At 36.1% G+C, this 21322-nt stretch overlaps 1 protein-coding gene across 23 annotated transcripts in view; it reads left to right on the top strand.

Annotated features, from left to right (window-relative positions):
* PAM (peptidylglycine alpha-amidating monooxygenase) overlaps positions 1-21322 on the top strand; it is a 149605-nt gene that overhangs the window by 118493 nt on the left and 9790 nt on the right. For all 23 annotated transcript variants that reach the window (XM_081053870.1, XM_081053864.1, XM_081053858.1 and 20 more), the window contains 7 exons: positions 7084-7200; positions 9132-9204; positions 10135-10345; positions 10767-10967; positions 14599-14714; positions 19141-19240; positions 21184-21237. In XM_081053870.1, the coding sequence (XP_080909996.1) occupies positions 7084-7200; positions 9132-9204; positions 10135-10345; positions 10767-10967; positions 14599-14714; positions 19141-19240; positions 21184-21237 (872 nt within the window). The remainder of the gene's footprint in view (positions 1-7083; positions 7201-9131; positions 9205-10134; positions 10346-10766; positions 10968-14598; positions 14715-19140; positions 19241-21183; positions 21238-21322) is intronic.

Below are 21322 nucleotides of genomic sequence, written 5' to 3'. Positions count from 1 at the left end.
TATCACCTGTATCAACTGGGATTCTTTCCCTTACCAGTAAGAGAGAAAGCACAACACACTAGTTTAGGAAAGGGGGACATTTCTTAGTTTGTATAAATGAAAACTTCAAGGGTGTGGTAGCCCAAAGAACATCACCAGCATCAATTTTTTTTTAACCACAGTTTTCCTCCTGGTTGGCACCATTCTCAGGCCCTGATTCATCTCCCTCTCCCCTTGCAGTTTCAGACTCCATTGTCATAATAGTCTCACAGAAGAGACAGTCTGTGTCCCAGATAAATCAACAGCAAATTCTGTCTTCCAGCTCTCTTCCATCTGACTGAGGTCATGTCTCCACCATCCCTGAATTCTTCATTGTGGGCAGAGGAATGAAATCCACTCTGGCTTAGCCTAAGTTTTTCATTCTATCCCTGGAATGTAGAACTGACATCATTAGAAGCAAATGGGCTGAGAGTGAAGCTCAGAAGTTGAGTCAGTTAAAAACTGAACGTTCATTAGCTCAAAATAGAGCACTACACATTGGATACCAGAACAGCAAGTTCATCTCCAGAGAACCAGAGAGTTCATCTCCAACTTCTGGACTGATGCAGACATTTCTTTACACAATCTTCCAGTCATCCAGTGCTTGGATTCTTTCACTGCCACGAAATTCCCTAGATGAGGCATACTTTCCAATTACAAGACTCATATAGATGTTATAACATTCTTCATTATGTTAATCTCAAATCTGAGTCCTGTAATTCCAACTTCATGACAACCTAATGCGGAGTTTATTCCCATTTGTCCATGTCAGTTATTTGTTCATTTGAAGAAAGTCTTATCTTCTTCAGATTAAATATCCCCCAGACCCTCAACCAATCTTCATGCTGACATGACACTTTCATCTGAAGGTGCTCTGGTTTCTCTGCCCTTTAAAGTATTTAGTTGAGAAGTGGCCACAGTACTTCATGTATTGTCTGATCAGCAGGACAGTTAACTTTCCGTGATGTGTAATCTAGAAAGGATCACCTCGTTGCCTTGTGTTGAATTTGCAATTGGCTACGATCTCCAAATATGTTTCATAAAATTGTGCTCAAGTTTTTACCAGTAATTTATACTCATGCAGTATTTCTGAAAGAGTGAATTTGGGACTTTATTCCAATGACATTTCACTTCATTAGATTTAGCATTGCTTCAATTTACAGACACAGATACCATTTTATTCTTAATTAACCAGAGAATGAGCTATCCCTCCCAGCCTTCTATTAGCTCTGTTTGATGATCATGCCTTTTGTATCTTCATAAATGTTGTTTATAGAATTTGAATAGTCGAATGGTTGTTTAAGCAAGTTTTATTCTTACAGATATGATCTTTGGGGCATCTTCTCCTGCTTGGCCTCCAAGTAGCTCACAAACCCTCTCTTCATCAATGCTTTATGTAATTTTGCCAAGGTCTATTGTTTTAGAAATCTGTTGGCTTCCTAAGTTTCAGAAAGATCAGTTCAAGATTTGCCTCACTGGTTTTCTGAAGTCTCACTTAAGATATCTGCTTGAGGTTCTGGTTCTACATATGCAAATCCTTTCATACCTTAAGAATTGGGCCTAGAAAACAGAATTCATAGTTACTGAGGGGTACCTTAGTACCTTTGTATCTGAGAGAAAATGATAAGGAATTCTATAAAAACAATGTTTCCATTTTCTACTCTTCCCTCTCATGTTGCCATTTCCCATTTTACTCCAGCCACTTTCTTCCAGTGTTATGCCACTTTCTCTAATTCTTCCTGGTTAGGTGAGTATTCTTCCATCCCTTCTGCATACATATACGCATTAAATCTGATAACTGGTGAGAAGATTCTCCAGTCCACTGAGGTCAGTCTTAAAAGAGAAAATCGCCTTTTTTTTTTTTTTTTAAACTGGAGAGCTGAGTTTGAATCTTGGTTACCATTTCCTAGCTTTGAGACCTGCATCAAGACATGTGAGCTCCCGAACTCTCAGTTCCCTAGTCCAAAAAATGAGGGCTTTAACAAGTGCCTTGGTCTGTTGAGTAACAAAAAGCACTGTGTCAAGTGACTCGTCCCCAAGTGGCCTTGCTGACGAAGCAGCCCACTGCTGTGATACCTAGTTCTTTGTTCTTTTCATCCCTGTTTGTGACGTCTGTAGTGCTAGGTCCATCAGGGCTCTAAATTGTCTCACGGGTGTCTTTGTCTGCCCACCTCTTTTCCTCCTTGCAGGGATTTTGTTGCCGTGTGCGTATATTCAGCAGTAAGTATTTTTAACATGGCATTAAATTATTTTCCATTTAAAGTCTCTGGGCTTTGTATGGTATGCCTTTGCTTTCCTAACATCGAGGGCACATTTCCACTTATTTTCACACTTGAAAATCTATGGTTATTTCTTCAGCTTCTTAATTTGTATAATTACAACATTATATTTTATTTCTCTCTTTGTCACTATTATGTCTTTTGCATTCCCTTAATTTTGATTGATGCCAAAGAACTTTATTTTCTCCTTATTCTCGTTTTTCCTTTGTGTGACTATGGCAAAGCATTTTGTCTTGGCCTTATCTAAACTGTTTGATTAGCTGCTAATGAGCAAAATCATTAATGGGGGATTCAAACTGCTGAAATAAAGAACTGATGAATTCCGGCCCATAGGCCACAGTGCAGGCTTTTCAGCTGAGTGCTTTTTCAAAGAAGCAAACAAAAATCAGCAGTGCTCCAGGCACTGTGTGAAATGTGCAGGGTATTATTATAGCCTGTAAAAAGTTAAATGTGGTTGAAATAAAGACCTCTCTGCAGCATATAATGTGGAGTAGCTGCTTTAGAACATTAAATAAGCAGTTTGCTATGGCAACAGTGTATCCAGCTCTATAATCTGACATCCATTTGTGAACTATTCAAGGGTTACCTTTCTTTGAATTACAAGATAGTTTATAAACTCCTTTATTTGGTAGATTTGTGTGTGTGTGTGTGTGTGTGTGTGTGTGTGCGTGCGTGCATGCGTGCGTGCGTGTGTGTCTGAGAGAGAGAGAGAGAGAGAGAGAGAGAGAGAGAGAGATTTTGACTTTTCCATTTAAGAAGCATCATTTTTTTTTTTTATTACTTGCCCTGCATAATTACCAGGGGCCAACTGTTAGTTGCATGAAGCTCCAGCCATCCAAAGTGAAACATTAGGACTGGCCAAGCAATCAATTCAGCGATTGAATGTCCCTTGATGCTGCCTGTTTAACAGCTGCCTGTTAAAGGATATCTACCACAAAAGATTTTCAGTGTAACGATCAGGCCTCTTATGTTGTGGTTAATTCCTTTAACGCTATAATTTTCCCAAGAATTCTAGAATTTCATTTTTTGTTATTTATGTTACTAAAGTAAATTGATTTATTTAAATGATGCTAAGATAAGTAGCGTGTCATTTTTGATGTTTGTTATGTTTACTTTGTGGTTTGTTTTCTTTTCCTCTGTTTTGAGAGGTGGTTAAATTAACAGATTCTTAGGTCAGAAGATTCAAGAACTTGCCTCAGTGAGATCCCTAATGGATGCAGGGGAATTGTAGTAATACTGTGAATAATAATCATAAAACTGTATGCCAGAGGAAAAGTGGCTAGTTTTAAGCATCATATAAAATGCCCTCTGTACACACTAATGACATAGGGTCATTTGTGGTAGCAAAAAAAACAACTGAAAAACAAACCAAATTATTTGTTGTTACATTGTAATAAGATACTGAGAAAGACGAAAGACATCTTGATAAGTTAAGAGATCTCATATTTTCTGTGTATTTAATTTTTTACTATAAAAATCTGATTTATTTACTCTGTAGCTTGTTTAGTTTTGGTACTTATTTTTCTGTTGGTTCCTTCATCTGTTATTTCACGGTTTACTATAACAATAACAAAAAGTAGATAATAAAATATAAAGTCATTGACTAACATGATCCTCATATTACTTATTTTTACTATTTATTACCACCATTAGAAACTTGACATTTGTATATCATAAGTATAGATTCCCACACACAAATTGTGTTTGTGACAGCAAAGCACAAACTACTGTATACATTTTTTCCTACATTTGTGGGCAATATAGAACAGTGCCATTGATAAAGGCTGTTTTTCACTTACCTACTTATCAGCTACAACATTTTCATTCGATCTGACTGTAATAAGGACTGTAGGTCTGGAATATTTATATTTCTTCCTTAACATCACTTGTTTTCTTTGAAGTCAAGTCTAACATTTCAGGTCCTCGACTCTGAGGTTACGTGGCTGTCAGTGAGTAATTTAAGTAAGAGTTTATATTTTGAAATATTTGAGAGCCTGGAGAAATAAGCTGGAGCTATAACAAACATGCTTTAAGTTATAGAAGTTCAGTGTGTGTTCCTGACAGTGGGTGGGAGGGTTTCCTTTATACTTTCTCCCCATCTATAAGTTGTAGGAATGCAATTTCCTATAAGTGTAGGACCAGAGATTTAGAACTGATGGTGAATATTTAAGTGAATGACAAGACAGACCAAAGGGGCAAGTATCTTCTAGAATTACTGCAACTGATTTCTTGGGGAACTTGTGAACAAGTAAATATGTCAGGCGTCCTGTATGGTTTGTCATTTTATAAATAAGAGGCAATGTGAAATTAGGTATTCTGAAGTCTAATATGCCTCAGTTTTATCAGGATATACAGTTGGACTACCACTATTATTAGATGTGGATGAATGGTGGGTCAGAACACTACTCATTACTAACTCCTAGGTGGGAGCAGAGTAGAGAAGTGACATACTAGTATATTCCATGCCCAAGCAAATAAAGTGCAATAAATAAAAAAACCTCAGGAAATACAAAAGGAAAAGGGAAATCTAAATATGATCAGTGGATTTTCTCAATATAAGTCTCCTGCTTATGATATGTACTATAGTTGTGCCAATGCTACCATTAGGAAAACTGGGTGACATGTATAAGGAATCTCTATTATTTCTTACAACTGCATGTGACTACAATGGTCATACATTTCAATTTAAGAAAAAGGGAAAACAGCTTTTAACTCTTTACAGTCAGGGACAGCATAATTCTCACATAAGTTAGATTGCTGTTGTACCATTACAGAGCCTCGACGTGTTTGTAAATAATGAAGAGTGTAAGACTTAAACCATGAAAGAGATAATAAATGAAGAGACTTCATCCTATTATGCATAAATGTGAAGCTTACAGCGTACTATGAGTTTTGTATGTGCTGAACTTACGTTACCCAATATCATAGTCATGTGGGGAAAAAAAGATCATTGGTGGTTGAATGACATCTTTGTTGCCTAGATTAGTTACGGTGTTTTCAGTACAGAAATTCATATTGAAAATAGTTTGAGATATAGCACAAATCTTTGGTGTTTCACAGTAGTAAGAAAGAGGGACTTCATGTTTGCCCTTTCTCAGTCTCCCCTGACTTAATAACACCTTGTATACTCTTACGTTGCTTCTGTCTAAAAAAATTTCTCATTTCAATTTAACAATAATCCCATGAATATCTTAGAAAATTTGCTTTGTGATGTGATTTCCATTTTATAAACTTATGTATATTTTTCTAGATACTGCTGTGTGGGTTTCACTATACATAATAGCATATGTAAACAGTATTACTCAGTTTTAGGTTGACAAAGCTGAATCAATATTTAGTGCACAACTGAATGCATCATTAATAAGAACTACCTCAGGAACTTAGGAAAAATATAACCAAAGGCTATAACAGTCAAGGAGCTCAAATAATTGTGTGATGTATATTTTTAATGGCAAGAGAATGTATTTTGAAATTTTTGTTCTCCTACTGGGACTCTACATAAGTTCCATAAAAATATCAACCAACTGATCAATAGGAATATGACAGATTTCAGCAGTCTGTTGCCTTTCCAAATTGCAAATGTATCTCCATAAATGTTTAATGTTATTCAGATTCTTTTGCTGATACAGTTGAACTACAAAATATTAAATTTTTTACAGCCTTGTCTGATTCTATAAAGGAAATTTTATTTTACAGAAATATTCATTGGTTAATCATCCATTAACCTTCATCGGGCAAAATATACATATTTTATACACACACACACACACACACACACACACACACACACTCTCACACTCAACTGTGTACTGATCCAGTTCTTAGGGTTTTGAAAATATAAGTTGGTCTCTCAATGATTTATATATTTACCTTCCTGTTACATAAGCTTATATGAAAAGAGTTTATCTTTGTCATTTATCCCAAATCATTTCCCAAACAGGAATTGAAATACAGTGCAATGTCTGTGATAACTGTCAACTTAAGGAAAGATATTACTAAACATTCAGATGAAAATATAAATGGAAAAAAATAGATATATAAACATATGCTCATAATATAATAACTTGGATGGTACAGTTAAAAAGCAGACATTGTGACATTTGTTTTAGTTTTTATATTAATTACTACATAGTTTGGGTTTTTTTCTGTACTTATAGAAAAGCTGTTGTATGCAAAAAGTTTTATGTCTCTAAGTATACTTTTCTGTCAAGGATCAATTATATTTTATAGTTTTGAAAAATTTTTGACATTCTGTTCTATAGCCTTATAATATGACTTGCGTGTTGTACCTATGGCAAGTACAAGAGCAAACAGGTTTTTTTTTTATTTTCCTGCTATCATTTACATTTTCCTTATCATCAGAGAGAAAGTTAAAATGAGTTATGCTTTTCTTTTGTAGTTTGAAAAAATAATCACTAAATTAAAATATTTTGGGGACCTTTTAAAAAATTAATTACCTAAGAGTCCTAGGTAGGGTTTCTCAAACCCTCATGTGAGTGTGAATGACCTGGGGGTCTTGTGAGACCACAGATGAGATTCAGATGAGACTGCATCTGAGACCTTACGTCTCCCAGGCTGCTGCTCCACGAGCACTCTGAGCAGCAGTTCTGCAGGCTAATAGTGTTATGGAGTCCAAGATACGGAAGCGTCAGGGACAAAGAGTGAAATCAAATACATCTGAGCTCTTCTCTTGATTCTGTATTTAGAATCTCAAGTAATGGTTGGCATTTCTCAAGTTCATTGACTTGGTTTATTTTTCATTCTAATGCATTTTTTTTTCTTTTAGCTCTTTTGACAGCAAGTTTGTTTACCAGCAAAGAGGACTTGGGCCAATTGAAGAAGACACTATTCTTGTCATAGATCCAAATAATGCTACAGTACTCCAGTCCAGTGGGAAAAACCTGTGAGCTAAATTACATATGTTGTCATTAAGGCTCGGACCACACAGAGTATTGAGTATAAAATGTATTATTGGGTCTGCTCTTGGAAAGAGTGTGTTTGTTGTGCAGCAGTGGTGAGAAAGCATAGCTTAAGAAAGCAGGAGACTAATTGGGCCAGACCTTCTTTCATTTTCTAAGTAGATGATTCTGAACTGTGACTGAATATTAGAATAACATGGAAGCCTCAAAAGAATTAAATTCATATTTAGTCTCTGATGAGGCCCAGGCATCAAAATAGTACTTTTTAAAGCTCTCCACCTATGAGAATAAGTAGTCAAGCTTGAGAGAGCCATTGATACACATAGCTAGTAAAGTGAGTAGTGGTCAGCTAGATCTGAAGATTAAAAAAAATTCTTCAGCAGAAAAGTTATAGAACCAAACTCATCAAGTAATCACCGCTAAGAGAAAAGCCTTCTCTCTTCCCATCTCAAAACGAAGACCGAACAAATGTCGTTTTCAGCTTTCCTTAGCATGCGTAGGCAATTTGGCTTTGAAAGCCACTGATTATTTGATCTTATTCCTAGATGGCATTTGGCAGCCAAAAAGAAAGTTGGCTGACATTCATAGTCCTTGAAAAGAAAGGGGCACCTACTTACAGAATGTCCTCAACCGTTTTAACCTGGCAGCTTCAGGAAGTGTACTCCATCTGCTTAGCACAGGGAAAGCCAGCTTCTTAGAAAGGCAGGGAGCCATCTACTTTGAATACAGCTGCTTATGGACATGGTAATAATTAGATTTTTTATAGGATTCTAAGATGGTGAGTCAGGGGCCAAATTCTAATACCAGCTCTACCACTCAGTGTGTTTGAACCTGTCTCTTCTGTGCTCTACCTATTAATCAGAAGCATTGTCATTCCAGAAAGGAATTAAAGAGGAAGGCAGAGCAATTGCTGTTAAATCAAGTTGGCCAGCAGTGGGGTGTCTGTGTCAAAAGCAAACCATAGCCCTCGCATTCCATCACCAAATCAGAGATCTAGTTCAGTTAATTAGTCAAGATCAGGGTGTCACGGTCTTGGCTCATTAAAAACAAAAAAAGAAAAAGAAAGAAAGAAATCTGTTGTGCCAGCATCATGCTAAGGCTAGAAGCTGACAAATGTAGCTTGCAGATTGTCAGATGTTCTTTGACCACCACCAAATTAAGATATGGTCCATGTGTTTCTTAATTCTGTCCAGGTTCCTTAAGCCTGTGAGCCTCTGTCTGCAGTAGTTTACAATTCTCTTAGTCAGATCACCCCAATTGATTTGTTAAATAGATTAACCTTCCCTAATGACTATCCAGCATACCACTTCGCAGTGCATAGATAAGCACAGCCCATGTCTGCTGAAAGTTCTTTTCTTTGGGTATTACTGTCTTTAGAAGGCTTTCTTAAAGCTTTTGAGTCATATAATTGATATTTTATATTAATACGGAATTATATTACCTTGCAGTACATGTAAACAGTTCAAGCTATAGAAATCCATTTGTATTTCTCTAAACAAACTTGTTTATACACATTTCTAAGATGTTCATTTTTATGATCTTAGAACTTATTTTTAAATCGATGTTATTTGTGTTTAATATACCATAGTTTATAATAAATATTTGTAATTTATATGTAGTCTATATTTATAGATTTTTAAATGATTAAATACTGATTAAGATTTGTCTATGTAACTTTACTAACAATTGTCACCCCAATAAATGAATTAAAAAAAAAGATTTGTCACAAGGAGGTCTCTATTATAACAGGTATTTTCATTTGACAATTCATTTTGGTCTTTTCTATAGTAATGCAGGTATACATTTATCAATTTATAAATATATATTGCCATTACAGGTTAATTAGCAAAAAAAATCCTCTCACGTATGCCTCAGGAATAAATATATATTTAAGACAATTATTTTTATTTTGCAGGTTTTACTTGCCACATGGCTTGAGTGTAGATAAAGATGGGAATTACTGGGTCACAGACGTGGCTCTGCATCAGGTAATCTTCCATTTGGCAGTTACTTAAATAGAAGTTAATGAAGTTATACTTTCACAATGCTCGGGCGTTATCTGGGTCTTTTTCTGTGACCTGGTAAGTTTATGCCAAGAGAAAGGAACAGCCACATCCGAAATTTTTATCTTAGAAATCAGTGCTAGGAAAAGCTAATATGTAAATGATCAAGTCACCTTTCTCTGATGAACTGGCAGGAACATGGGGTCAACTTCCTTCTCGCTTTTACACATTTGCTTTTCTTTCCTCTGTCCCCAGGTCTTAGTTCTATTTCATCACTTGTGTTTTATGTTTTCTTTCCTAAGCTACTTTAATCTTCAATAAATTGAGACAAGCCCTCTGGTACATACATGTTTATGTATAAAACATCACATTTTTGTCTTTTTTAAAAGAAGTTGTATTTTTCAGTCACAAAATAGTCATAAGGACTTTCCCTCAAATGATAAACTTACGTTTGATACCTGTTTTATGAGTAGATAGCAAAGAACTAGAAACATTGGGGGGCGGGGGAAGAAGCTAGAACTCAAGACATACCTACAAGGGTCTTCAAACATAATCTTAGTAAATACTTATTGCTCAGGTATTGTCTGGAGAGCATTGTACTGTTAGCTAAGGAAAGATAAAAAAGAAGTGCAGGTGTGGATGGAATAGGACATCATCATGTGTTAGTCTCCATTCACCACTAATTACCTGGATGACCTTGAGTAGATCACTTAATCTCTATAGTCCTCATTTATCAAGTGAAAGAATCAGACCAGATGATTTCTATAGTCCCATCCAGTTCTAAAATGTATCTTCTTTTAAATAAGTCTCTAGGAGCTTACACTCTAATTTCCTGTGCTAGTGGTCTTAGCCATATGCGTGTGTATCAATAATAACCATGTAAAATAGGTAAGGCTTTTGTTCTTTTTTAAAAAGGTGTTCAAACTGGATCCAAACAGTAAAGAAGGCCCTCTATTAATCCTGGGAAGGAGCATGCAACCAGGCAGTGACCAGAATCACTTCTGTCAACCCACCGATGTGGCTGTAGATCCAGACACTGGAACCATCTTTGTATCAGATGGCTACTGCAACAGTCGTATTATGCAGTTTTCACCAAGTGGAAATTTCATCACACAGTGGGGAGAAGGTACTCAATAATATGCTTGATCTCTAATTGTAATTTTTAGCCAATATCACTAGGAATAGGAGATTGGCTGCCCTTTACATCCTTTAAGATGTAATAATCATCTGCATTGGGGAAAACAAGGCCTCTGTATACGTCCAGTTGGCTTGTACACACACACACACACACACACACACACACACACACACACACACATCTTATAGAGGAAAAAGAATTTTGTCCAAATAGGCAGAAAATCTGCAATGGGTTTTTGTGGGTAAGAGGTATTAATGGAATAAACTTATAAAATGCTTTACTTTTCCCCCCTCTCCCTGGTTCTAGATATTTAATAGTTTACTATCATGAATTTGGAAAATTCAAAAACTTTAAAGTCAGACTTTTGGATGTTACAAATTATGTATCTGAGCTTTCTCCTTGTTTTCAGAGTCTTCAGGGAGGAATCCTAAACCAGGCCAGTTCAGTATTCCTCACAGTTTGGCCCTTGTGCCTCATTTGGATCAATTATGTGTGGCAGACAGGGAAAATGGTCGGATCCAGTGTTTTAAAACTGACACCAAAGAATTTGTGCAAGAGATTAAGCATGCAGCATTTGGAAGAAATGTTTTTGCAATTTCATATGTATCAGGTACTTTCATCTTAATTTACTTTTGTGTGTTTTGTCATACTATATCCTTAAAAATTATTTGTCTTAACATGCTCTTTTTATATATTTTTTCCTATTAAGGGATTAAAGATGTTTTATATATCAGATCTTAAAATAATTTTAAAACTTTGGCGCGTTGTAAATCAGTTTCAACTCAAAGGTTACTACTGTTCCTTATATGGAAATAATGAAGAACTCAAAGATTTAACAACTGTTGTAATGGGTTAAAAAATTGTTCCCAAAGATGGCAGAATAGGTAAATGCTATGCCTGATGCCTCCCAGGATCACATTAAAATTACAACTAGACCCATACATATGCTGTCTATAAGAGACCCACCTCAGATCACAAGACACACACACAGTAAATGGATGAAAAAAGATCTTTTACGCAAATGGAAACCAAAAAAAAGCTGGGGTAGCATTACTTGAGGATATAACCCAAAACAAGAGGATATAACTCTAATTGACATCTATGTACCCAACATAGGAGCGTCTAACTATATAAAACTAGTATTGAGTGACATTAAGAGAGAGATCAACAGTAACACAATTACATAGCGGACTTTAACACCCCATTGACTCCAATGGACAGATCTTCCAAACAGAAAATCAACAATGAAACAGTGACTTTAAATGACACACTAGACCATTTATTTGTGTATTTAATTGATATTTTTAGGGTATTTCATCCAAAAGCAGCAGAATATGCAATCTTTTCAAGTGTGCATGGAACGTTTTGCAAGATAGACTACATGTTAGGCCACAAAACAAGTCTCAATAAATTTAAAAAGACTGAAATCATATCAAGTGTTTTCTCTGACCACAATGGTATGAAACTAGAAATCAATTATAAAAAAATAAACCCAAAAAACAGAAAAACACACAAATGCATGGAGGCTAAATAACATGCTACTGAACAGTGAATGGGTTAACAATGAGGTCAAGGAAGAAATCAAAAGATACCGTGAAACAAATAAAAATGAAAATAAAATGACCCAAAATCTATGGGACACAGCAAAAGCAGTCCTAAGAGGGAAACTCACAGCAATGCAGGCCTGCCTTGACAAACAAGAAAAATCTCAAATAAACAATATAACTTTGCTCCTAAGGAAAGTGGGAAAAGAACAACAAATAAAACCCAAAGTGAGTAGAAGGAAGGAAATAATAAAGATCAGAGCAGAAATAAACGAAATAGAGGCAAAAAAAGCAATACCAAAATCAATGAAACCAAGAGCTAGTTCTTTGAAAAGATAAACAAAATTGATAAACCTTAAACCAGATTAATAAAGAAAAAAGAGAGAGGACCCAAATAAATAAAATCAGAAATGAAAGAGAAGTGACAACAAATACCACAGAAATATAAAAAAATTAAGAAAATACTATGAGCAATTATACTCCAACAAATTGGACAATCTGGAAGAAATGGATAAATCCCTAGAAGAATTGCTAGAAGCACAATCTTCCAAGGTTGTATCAAGAAGAAACAAAAAATCTGAACCAACCTGATTACTACTAATGAAATCAAATCGGTACTCAACAAACTCCCAACAAACAAAAGTTCTGGACCAGATGGCTTCACAGGTGAATTTTACCAAACATTCAAAACAGAATTAACACCTATTTACCTCAGACTATTCCAAAAATTTCAAGAGGATGTGAGGCTCCCGAGCTCATTCTGCAAGTCCACCTTTACCCAGATTCCAAAACCAGACAAAGACATTTAAGAAAAAGAATATGATAGGCCTATGTTCCTCATGAACATAGATGAAATAATCCTCCACAAAATTAGCAAACCAAATCCATAAAACATTAAAAAGATCATACACCACGATCAAGTGGGATTCATTCCTGGTACGCAAGGCTGGTTCAGTATCTGCAAACCAATTAATGTGGTACACCACATAAACAAAATGAAAAATAAAAATCACACGATTATGTCAATTGATGCAGAAAATGTGTTTGATAAAATCCAGCATCCATTTATGATAAAAACTCTCAGCAAAGTGGGAATTGAGGGAATATATCTCACCATAGTAAAGACCATATATAACAAACCCACAGTTAACATCGTACTCAGTGGGGGAAAGCTCAAAGCCTTTCCTTAAGATCAGGAATAGACAAGGTTGTCCAATTTCATCACTTTTATTCGACATAGTACTGGAAGCCATAGCCACAGCAATCAAACAAGAAAGAAAATAAATAAAAGGCATGCAAATTGGACAGGAAGAAGTAAAACTGTCATTATTTCCAGATGACATGACACTATATAGAAAGAATCCTAAAGATTTCACACAAAAAACTATTAGAACTGATAAATGAATTCAGTAAAAGTAGCAGGATACAGAATTAATATTCAGAAATCAGTTGCATTTTTATTCACTAATAATGAACAATCAGAAAGAGAAATTAAGAAAACAATCCATTTACAATTGCATCAAAGACATAATAAAATACCTAGGAATAAATTTAACCAAGGAAGTAAAAGACCTGTACTCAGAAAATTATAAGACATTGAAGCGAGAAATTAAAGAAGATACAAATAAATGGAAGCATATATCATGCTCATGGATAGGAAGAGTTAATATAGTGAAAATGTCCATACTACCCAAAGCAATCTGTAGATTCAGTGCAATCCCTATCAAAATGCCAATGGCATTTTTCACAGAACTAGAAAAAATAATCCTAAAATTTATATGGAACTGTTAAAAAAAGACCGTAAATAACCATGGCAATCTTGAGAAAGAACAGAGCTGGAGGTATCACACGTCCTGATGTCAAACTATATTACAAGGCCATCATACTCAAAACAGCATGGTACTGGCATAAAAACAGACACATAAATCAATGGAACAGAATAGAGAGCTCAGAAATAAATCCATGACTATGTATGTGGTCATTTAATCTGTGACAAAGGAAGCAAGAATATACATCGGGGTGAAGACAGTCTATTCAATAAATGGTGCTGGGAAAACAACAGACACATGCAAAAAAAAAAAATGAAACTGGACCACCTTCTTACTCCATATACAAGAATAAACTCAAAATAGATTAAAGACTTAAATATAAGACCTGAAACCACAAAATTCCTAAAAGAATACGTAGACAGTAAACTCTCAGACATTATCCATAGTAATATTTTTACTGACATATCTCCTAGCATATTTTTAGCTGATTCTCCTCTTCATTATAGCAGATATTATATAATTTTTTAAAAGATCTGGCACCCCTAAATGATTTGCTTATATAACCTGGCTCTTCCCAGTACCTATTTAAGATGCCTGGGATATATATTATATATATTTTTATATTTACATTTTCCTGTTATCTATATATCTATATCTACATATTCCGATTTCTGTTGGCTTCCTACATGGAACAGGCCTAGCATTTTCTGGTTTTCCTATTACAAAGAGGTTCGTCTCCTAACCTGTTTGCCCCTGATCTTGTTACTCAGAAGGAGACAGGTGCTACATGTTTTATTTTCTACTTTTGTTGCCAGTGGTAGGGACCAGATCGACCCTGTATTTGTTGTTTCTGTAAGGTACATACATGTATTTGAAGGCCAGTCATATCCATATTTTAAAGAAATGTTAACTGAATATCTTGTCGTAGGTTTGCTCTTTGCGGTGAATGGGAAGCCTTACTTTGGGGACCAAGAACCTGTACAAGGATTTGTGATGAACTTTTCCAATGGGGAAATTATCGACATCTTCAAGCCAGTGCGCAAGGTATTCACATGCAATGCCTGTTTTCATGAGAGAAAACTAAAATACGAAGCGTGGCATTCAATTTGTATTTAAACAATCTTGTAAAAATTTTAAGGAGTTGTGATAACGTTTTTAGGTTGATGGTAGTGTTCTATTACAACGGTTTATTTAGAATAAATGCCCTCTGTTCCTTTCAATTTATTCAGATGCAAATGAGCACAGAGTGCAGTTCTAAGGGTCTTAGTAGACTTTGCATAAATGGCAGGTTTAAATTTATTGTAGTTAGAATAAATGATGATGATGATGATGATGATGATGTCTTTTCTGGTTTCATCCTAGTAGAAAAGATACCACAATACGTTAAACTGGATTTTGTAGTTCTCTTAGATCCAACAGAAATCTTGTTTGCATTTTTGATACTATGACTACAATGAGTAACCAGACTTGAAAATAGCTCTTTCTGGAACTTATTCAAGTCTTAAAGAGTTTATTTAGGTTAAGAAACTAAAGGCTAGTTTAGACTTCACACATGCTGTACCACTGTTTATTTTAACAGTGCCTTTTACAAATACAGTGATTATGGTCCACTGTGCGTGTAACCCTGGATCTCTTCAATTTACTTTCCTGCAATATGATTACCAAAATAATCCGAGTGTTCACATACACTGCCTGAATGTGCTTGTGGTACCTCAATTTTGGAAAATGTAGCTTGCTAAAATGCTGTAAATGAGAGTTATTTTTCAAAATATATAAAGATTTATTGGCTTGACTTGGATCTGAATGCAACTATCGTAAGCTACTGGAAAAACTATATCTCCATACTCATAACTCTTATAGTATTCTTTAAGATACCAAATTTGCTAAATTAAATGTACTTTAAGATGCCTCAATATTTTAGAAATGTGTCTGTTAGAATACTGACAGCTAGTCTGGGGTTTATGAGCGTTTATTCTCAAGATATTTTTAAGTACCTGCTCTGTGTTGAGCATTATGCTAGATACTAAGGATTGATGTTTAACAAAACAGGACACAGCCTCTCCCTCAAATGGAGTTTTAGCAACAATTACAGGATCTGAGTTAAAGCAAACTGAATCTGAACTAAAGATTGCAATATAAGTTCCCTTTTGGGGGTTTTATTCATATATAGGAATAAGATTTTCACAGAAGTATTTCACCTGAAAAGCAATAAGCAATCAAATATCCAATCATAGTAGCCCTTCAGAAAGGAATTCATTACGTTGATAACATACATTTTACTTAAGTGCAGATTTGTTATTAATTATCTGATCTTCGTTATTTTGCCCCTTTGAGCTAACTCCCTCACCTCTATTGGTAAAGAAAGCATGATGCTTAACTTTCACGTCTTCACTTTATATTAGTGTAGTGTATGCCTTGATTATTGTTTAATTATAATGTACTTTGTCAACCAGGATATTAACTCTTAAAGCTAAGTCCTAAGCAAAAGGCTAGATGCAAAATGAGACTTACTTTCATAAAAATGTGAATTAAAATTTCAGAAAGCATTGTGCCTGTACATCAGCATTCATCAGACATTTGGTGATGAATGAGTCACAATATATGGGTCAACACAGCAGATTTGAAAAGAGAGTCTAAACCCAAGGTGAAATTTGTTTTTCCCTTCAATAAACAACACTTGATATTACACCAGAACATTGAAATTTGTTCTGTGTTGACTCAGTAAACTGAAATCAGTTTATGAATCTCTCAGCATTTTCATTTAATTAGATTATCATCACAAAGATTAAGTTTGGGTGAAGGAAATAATATGGTGTATCGACTCCTATATAAGAAGAGCTTCTTCTTTCAAGTCAAAAACCAAGTTTTACATAATATGTCTGCACCTCTGTACCTATTCACTACATTCTTTGCATTCATTATATTCTTTAGAAATGTTTTTGTCTTGAATGTATGATATTCATCTTTATGTCTATGCAAGGAAGCTGAGACAGTAGGACAATATTGATGGCTCTATCAAAAGGTGTCTAAAAGCTATGAGGTCAATAGGCACATGGTTGTCCCCCAAATTCTTCTCCCCCATAATCACATGAAAGGTCCTTATCATCTACTTTCACACACACCCTTCAGGCTGGCATTTTTGGTTTTCTCTCTGCAAGGCAGCTCATGTGGGAAAGGAAGAAAGTGATCTCCGCCCCTCTATCCCAAAACAAAACAAAATAAAAAAGTCAAAAAACTGAATTTCTCCAAGCCTAATGATAGAGATTAAAATTACAATATTTAACAATATATGAGCAGAAAGGTTCACCTAAGTTAAATTACTTATCCAAAAGGTAGTAAATAGCACACCTGGATCTCAAACCCGGGGCTTTGTGACTCTAAAATGTGTTTAACATTTGAATCCCCTGAAATACACCTTGGTATGCCAAGGGATAGTTTAAGTTTTTTAAGCCACAACAGAAACTTGCTGCAAGTTCTTAAGTTTGAACATTATTTTGTGTTAAAGGAAACAAGTTATGATATGGAGAACACAAATTCCTTATGAATTTTTAAGACAAAATAATTAGATTTTGAGGGCAGGTTGCCCCGGGCTATGTTACCAGATGGCTCAGAAGGATGCTGTCATTCTTCTCTCTTGTCTATTTTATTGTCCTGGGGGAGGTACTTCAAAAGAAGAGTTTACAAAGCCTATATTAGAAGATGTTTAAGTCCATTCAACTCTGAAATCCTAAAGCTTACAACATAATTTTCCCTTTCAAATGACACAGAGCAATAGAATAGTTGATTAAAAAGATTACAGTCGAGTGCCCCATATTTCAGTAAGAATAGAGGTCTCAAAGTCCCATGCACTAAGCCTCCTCTCAATCCCTCTAATGGCCCCAAAGTATTTCCAATAGAATCCTTGGCTCCCTGGATCAGTTTGAGAATCACAGCTAGAGGTTTATTGTTATTGGATCCTTGAACTGATGGCACATTGAGATTTACAGATGAATGGTTCACTCATTCCCCTCCGACCTTTATTCTGCCACCTACTATAATCTTTTTCCTATTGGAAGATATGAAGCACTTTACAACTATGTGTTTTGCAAAGCAGTTTTTAAGAACATATTTTGGTATAGAAGAAGAACTACCTCTAATTGGACAGTGGGTTGCCACCCGTTAGCTGAACCCCAAATAAAGATGAACATTTAATGACAGGCTTGCAAGATTACAGCAAGGCAACATTTTGATTTCTGGCTCTCTGTCCTTCTCGTGCACATTTGTCACAGCTCACTTGATGGTATGAAGGAACAAGCTTCCCTGTCACTGCTGTCTCATTTTTCTTTTCACGTGACAAATTGTTCCTGATTTTAAAGCACAATAGTATCTCCAAAGCACGTACTGCAGCCCTCCTAAAGTGAGCCAAGCACCTCAGATTGTTTCGTGAGTCCCTTTTGTACTCAGCAAACCAGAGCGGGCAGATGCTGGCTGATAAGGCCACAGTCAGGATAATACTCCTGTTCCTATTCCCTTGGTCATATTTTTGAGAACGGTGTACTCAGCCCGGCCTGCTGGCCTCAGAGGCAAAAGCATCATTCATGTCCTGCCAACTGACAGACATGCGGCACCTTTGGAGACTCTGGTAGACGTCTGGGAATGGCAGCAACGCACCATTTTAAGGCTGCTTGTCCAGGAACTAGCTTCATGAGGCACCTGAGGTGCTCCCCTGTCTCTGTCCTTGAACTGAGATGATGATGATTTGACATGGAACTATGTCATGAAGAAAGACCCAGTGAGACAGCGAGTATTTAAGTGTACACCAAAGCTGAGGAGGTACTTGGAGCTAATATTCAGTGAGTTTCCTTTGCAGATTGATAATATTGCGAATGCTGGGCTTCAGAGTAGAACACCTCACGTTGCGGAGCTCCTAGTGTGCATTTCAGAGATAATCTGAACACTGAATCTGTGAAATGACTCCTCTTAGCAATAATGTATCAACAGGTTTTTAAGGGAGCACCTGCTAGCTTGATGGGGATAATAACCAAAATTAATACCTGGTCCTTTTGACTTATATAGATTGAAACAGGCAAATTTGATGGTGATGAAAAGGTAGAGGAAACATGAAGGCAAAATAAATAGGTAGATAATACAACACTGAGAGAACACTGTAAAAAGATAATCTACTTGTAAATGTTCACATTTTAAAAGACTTTAAAGTCAGTGGTGAGGGTCCCTTAGCATCTTCCAATGCATAGACTTATGCCTGGCAGAGTCAGTGCCCTGAGAATGAATGAATGAATGAATCAATGAATGAATCAATGAATGACTAGAGTTGTTTTGATGAGAATTATTGTGTGGTGTTTTTTTTTTGGAGGGAGGTTATAGTAATATACTTTTTGTTTTGTGGCGTGCTTTGCTCTGTTGTTCTGCCCTTTTATGAAAAGTTCAAGTATAGGCTCAGCACCCTAACCTGTGCTTCTTGTCTTGGCAGCACTTTGACATGCCTCATGACATCACTGCCTCTGCAGATGGGACTGTGTACGTCGGAGATGCTCACACCAACACCGTGTGGAAGTTCACCTCAGCTGAAAGTACGGTTTTTACAGTCTTATGGTCCACATTTTTCCTCAGCCATATTGCTTAAAAGCATGTGAAAAAATTGCATTTCCTTCTCTTTTTTATTGCTAGGAGTGGGAAATCAAGGTATAATTACTAGTTATTGAAAGGCCTGTTTCGTATTCGTTTCAGGCATTAAATTAATTTTTTTTGTTGTTTCTAAAGTGGAGAGAGACATTTTTCTTTTTTTTTTTTTTTCTGTGCTGGCAGGCATCCCTTTGTTTCCACAGATATTTCACAAGAAATTATTGATGCCTGAAGTGATGTCTGCTGTATTGGAAGCCAATCTTAATTCCAACTCAGTTCCAGGGGGAGGAGATGGCTTTGGCAAGGCAGAGGGGCTGACTAGTTTCCACACAGACATCCCCTCCCATGTGGCTCTCCAGCTCTCAGTAGCTGCTGAGTATCTGTGAATGCCAGCATCTGTGTCAGACACACATTATCCCAAACAGGACACACTCTGCATTTTTCCTTTAGGCTTCAGCTTACGCCAAATACTGAACTACTGTGTTTTCATATAACTCAAAACTGTGTATGGGGACAGAAGAGTTTCTCTATCACGATCAAGCTGGCTAGTTTGGGGGTTTTCTAATTGCATCTTTCTAATAATTTCTAATTACATCATTTCTGATTCTTAAAAAGTACGATAACCTAGTCTCTGATATCAGACTGAAAAACGTTAAGTTTTCTAAATTAAAGAGCACTTAATGCTTAATAGAACACAAACCTCAATGTCCAGAGCTGCTTTTAAAATATGGCAGGATCCAAAGGATAGGAGAAGATGAGGTCAAGGAAAAGAATTGAGAATGATCAAGTTGAGGTATCAGGAGCTGCAGCAGGCAGTTTTAGAGAAATACTAAGGACATGTGAGCTTGATGAAGATAGTAAATACTGTAACAAGGAAAAAAATGCAGATCATAATAAGGAAAAAAATACAAGTTATAACGAAGAAATCCGATACTGTATAGGTCTCGCAGCTCAAGTAAATTTGATAACTGCTGTCTTCAGAATTATCCTTTGCTGTTTTTGTAATAAGGACCCAGTTAGGGCTGAGTGCACAGAGGTGCCCATTCCACTCCAGCAGTAGCTTCACCATCGCCCTTGCTTCTGTGGCGCTCCCACCACCCACCTCCCCAAAGAGGAACCAGAAGGTGTGGGCACACAGGAAAGCAAAGATAGATGGATAATTCCCAAGTGCTTGACTAAACCCAGGCTTCTCAGAATGAAACAAATAAATACCTTTCAAGACTGAAAAGACTTCAGAAATCAAGCCAATATCTTCATTTTGCAGATAAGAATATGATACTTGAACTCCTTAAGATTTCAGTCTTAGGCTCTTTATACCACCCTAGTGGTTGGTATTCAACAGAGATGTATATCCAAGTCACCTGGGGAGGATTTTCAAAATACACATGGCCAGACCCTACTCAAGATCAATAGAAAGACAAATGATAATGTGTGTATTTTGGAAAGGCTTCCCAAGTGGTTTTGATTCATCCCCTGATTGAGAAGCACTGCAGTATAATTTTCAGCGTTGAAATAGAAAAGCCCTCTGCGTAGTATGTCAGCTAGAAGACTAGCAATCACACATGGCAGAACGATTTAGCTCTAACATGTCCACAGGAAAACAGAACTACTTGATATTTCAGAAATAAAACAGTATTATGAACTCTAAGGTAAATCTCATTTTTAATATGAAGACCTTAAAAATATTATTTCAGCTTTTCCTGGGAGATTTTAACCAGGATCCATGGACCTGGCACCTAATGAGTGGTTTGTATTAAACTTTTTTCTAATATGATGATGCCTTTGATGAATTAAGGAAATGTTTTCTACTGAGTAAAGTGAATATCAAAATTCAGTTTTCAAATGTTCTTTTTGGAGATTCTGATTCTGTCTTTACTGTGCTATGTTACAGAAATGGAACATCGATCAGTTAAAAAGGCTGGCATTGAGGCCCAGGAAATCAAAGGTTGGTCAGGTTCCTCTTAAGACTGTAAAACCTGGGGCTATTTGTGTTGAATTATCTTATGGCTCTTGATTGCACTTAAAAAAAT

The sequence above is a fragment of the Rhinolophus hipposideros genome, assembly GCF_964194185.1.
Source record: "Rhinolophus hipposideros genome assembly, chromosome: 7".
NCBI lineage: Eukaryota > Metazoa > Chordata > Mammalia > Chiroptera > Rhinolophidae > Rhinolophus > Rhinolophus hipposideros.
Note: the sequence above shows the minus strand (reverse complement) of the source record. Positions and strands in the feature narration are given on the sequence as shown.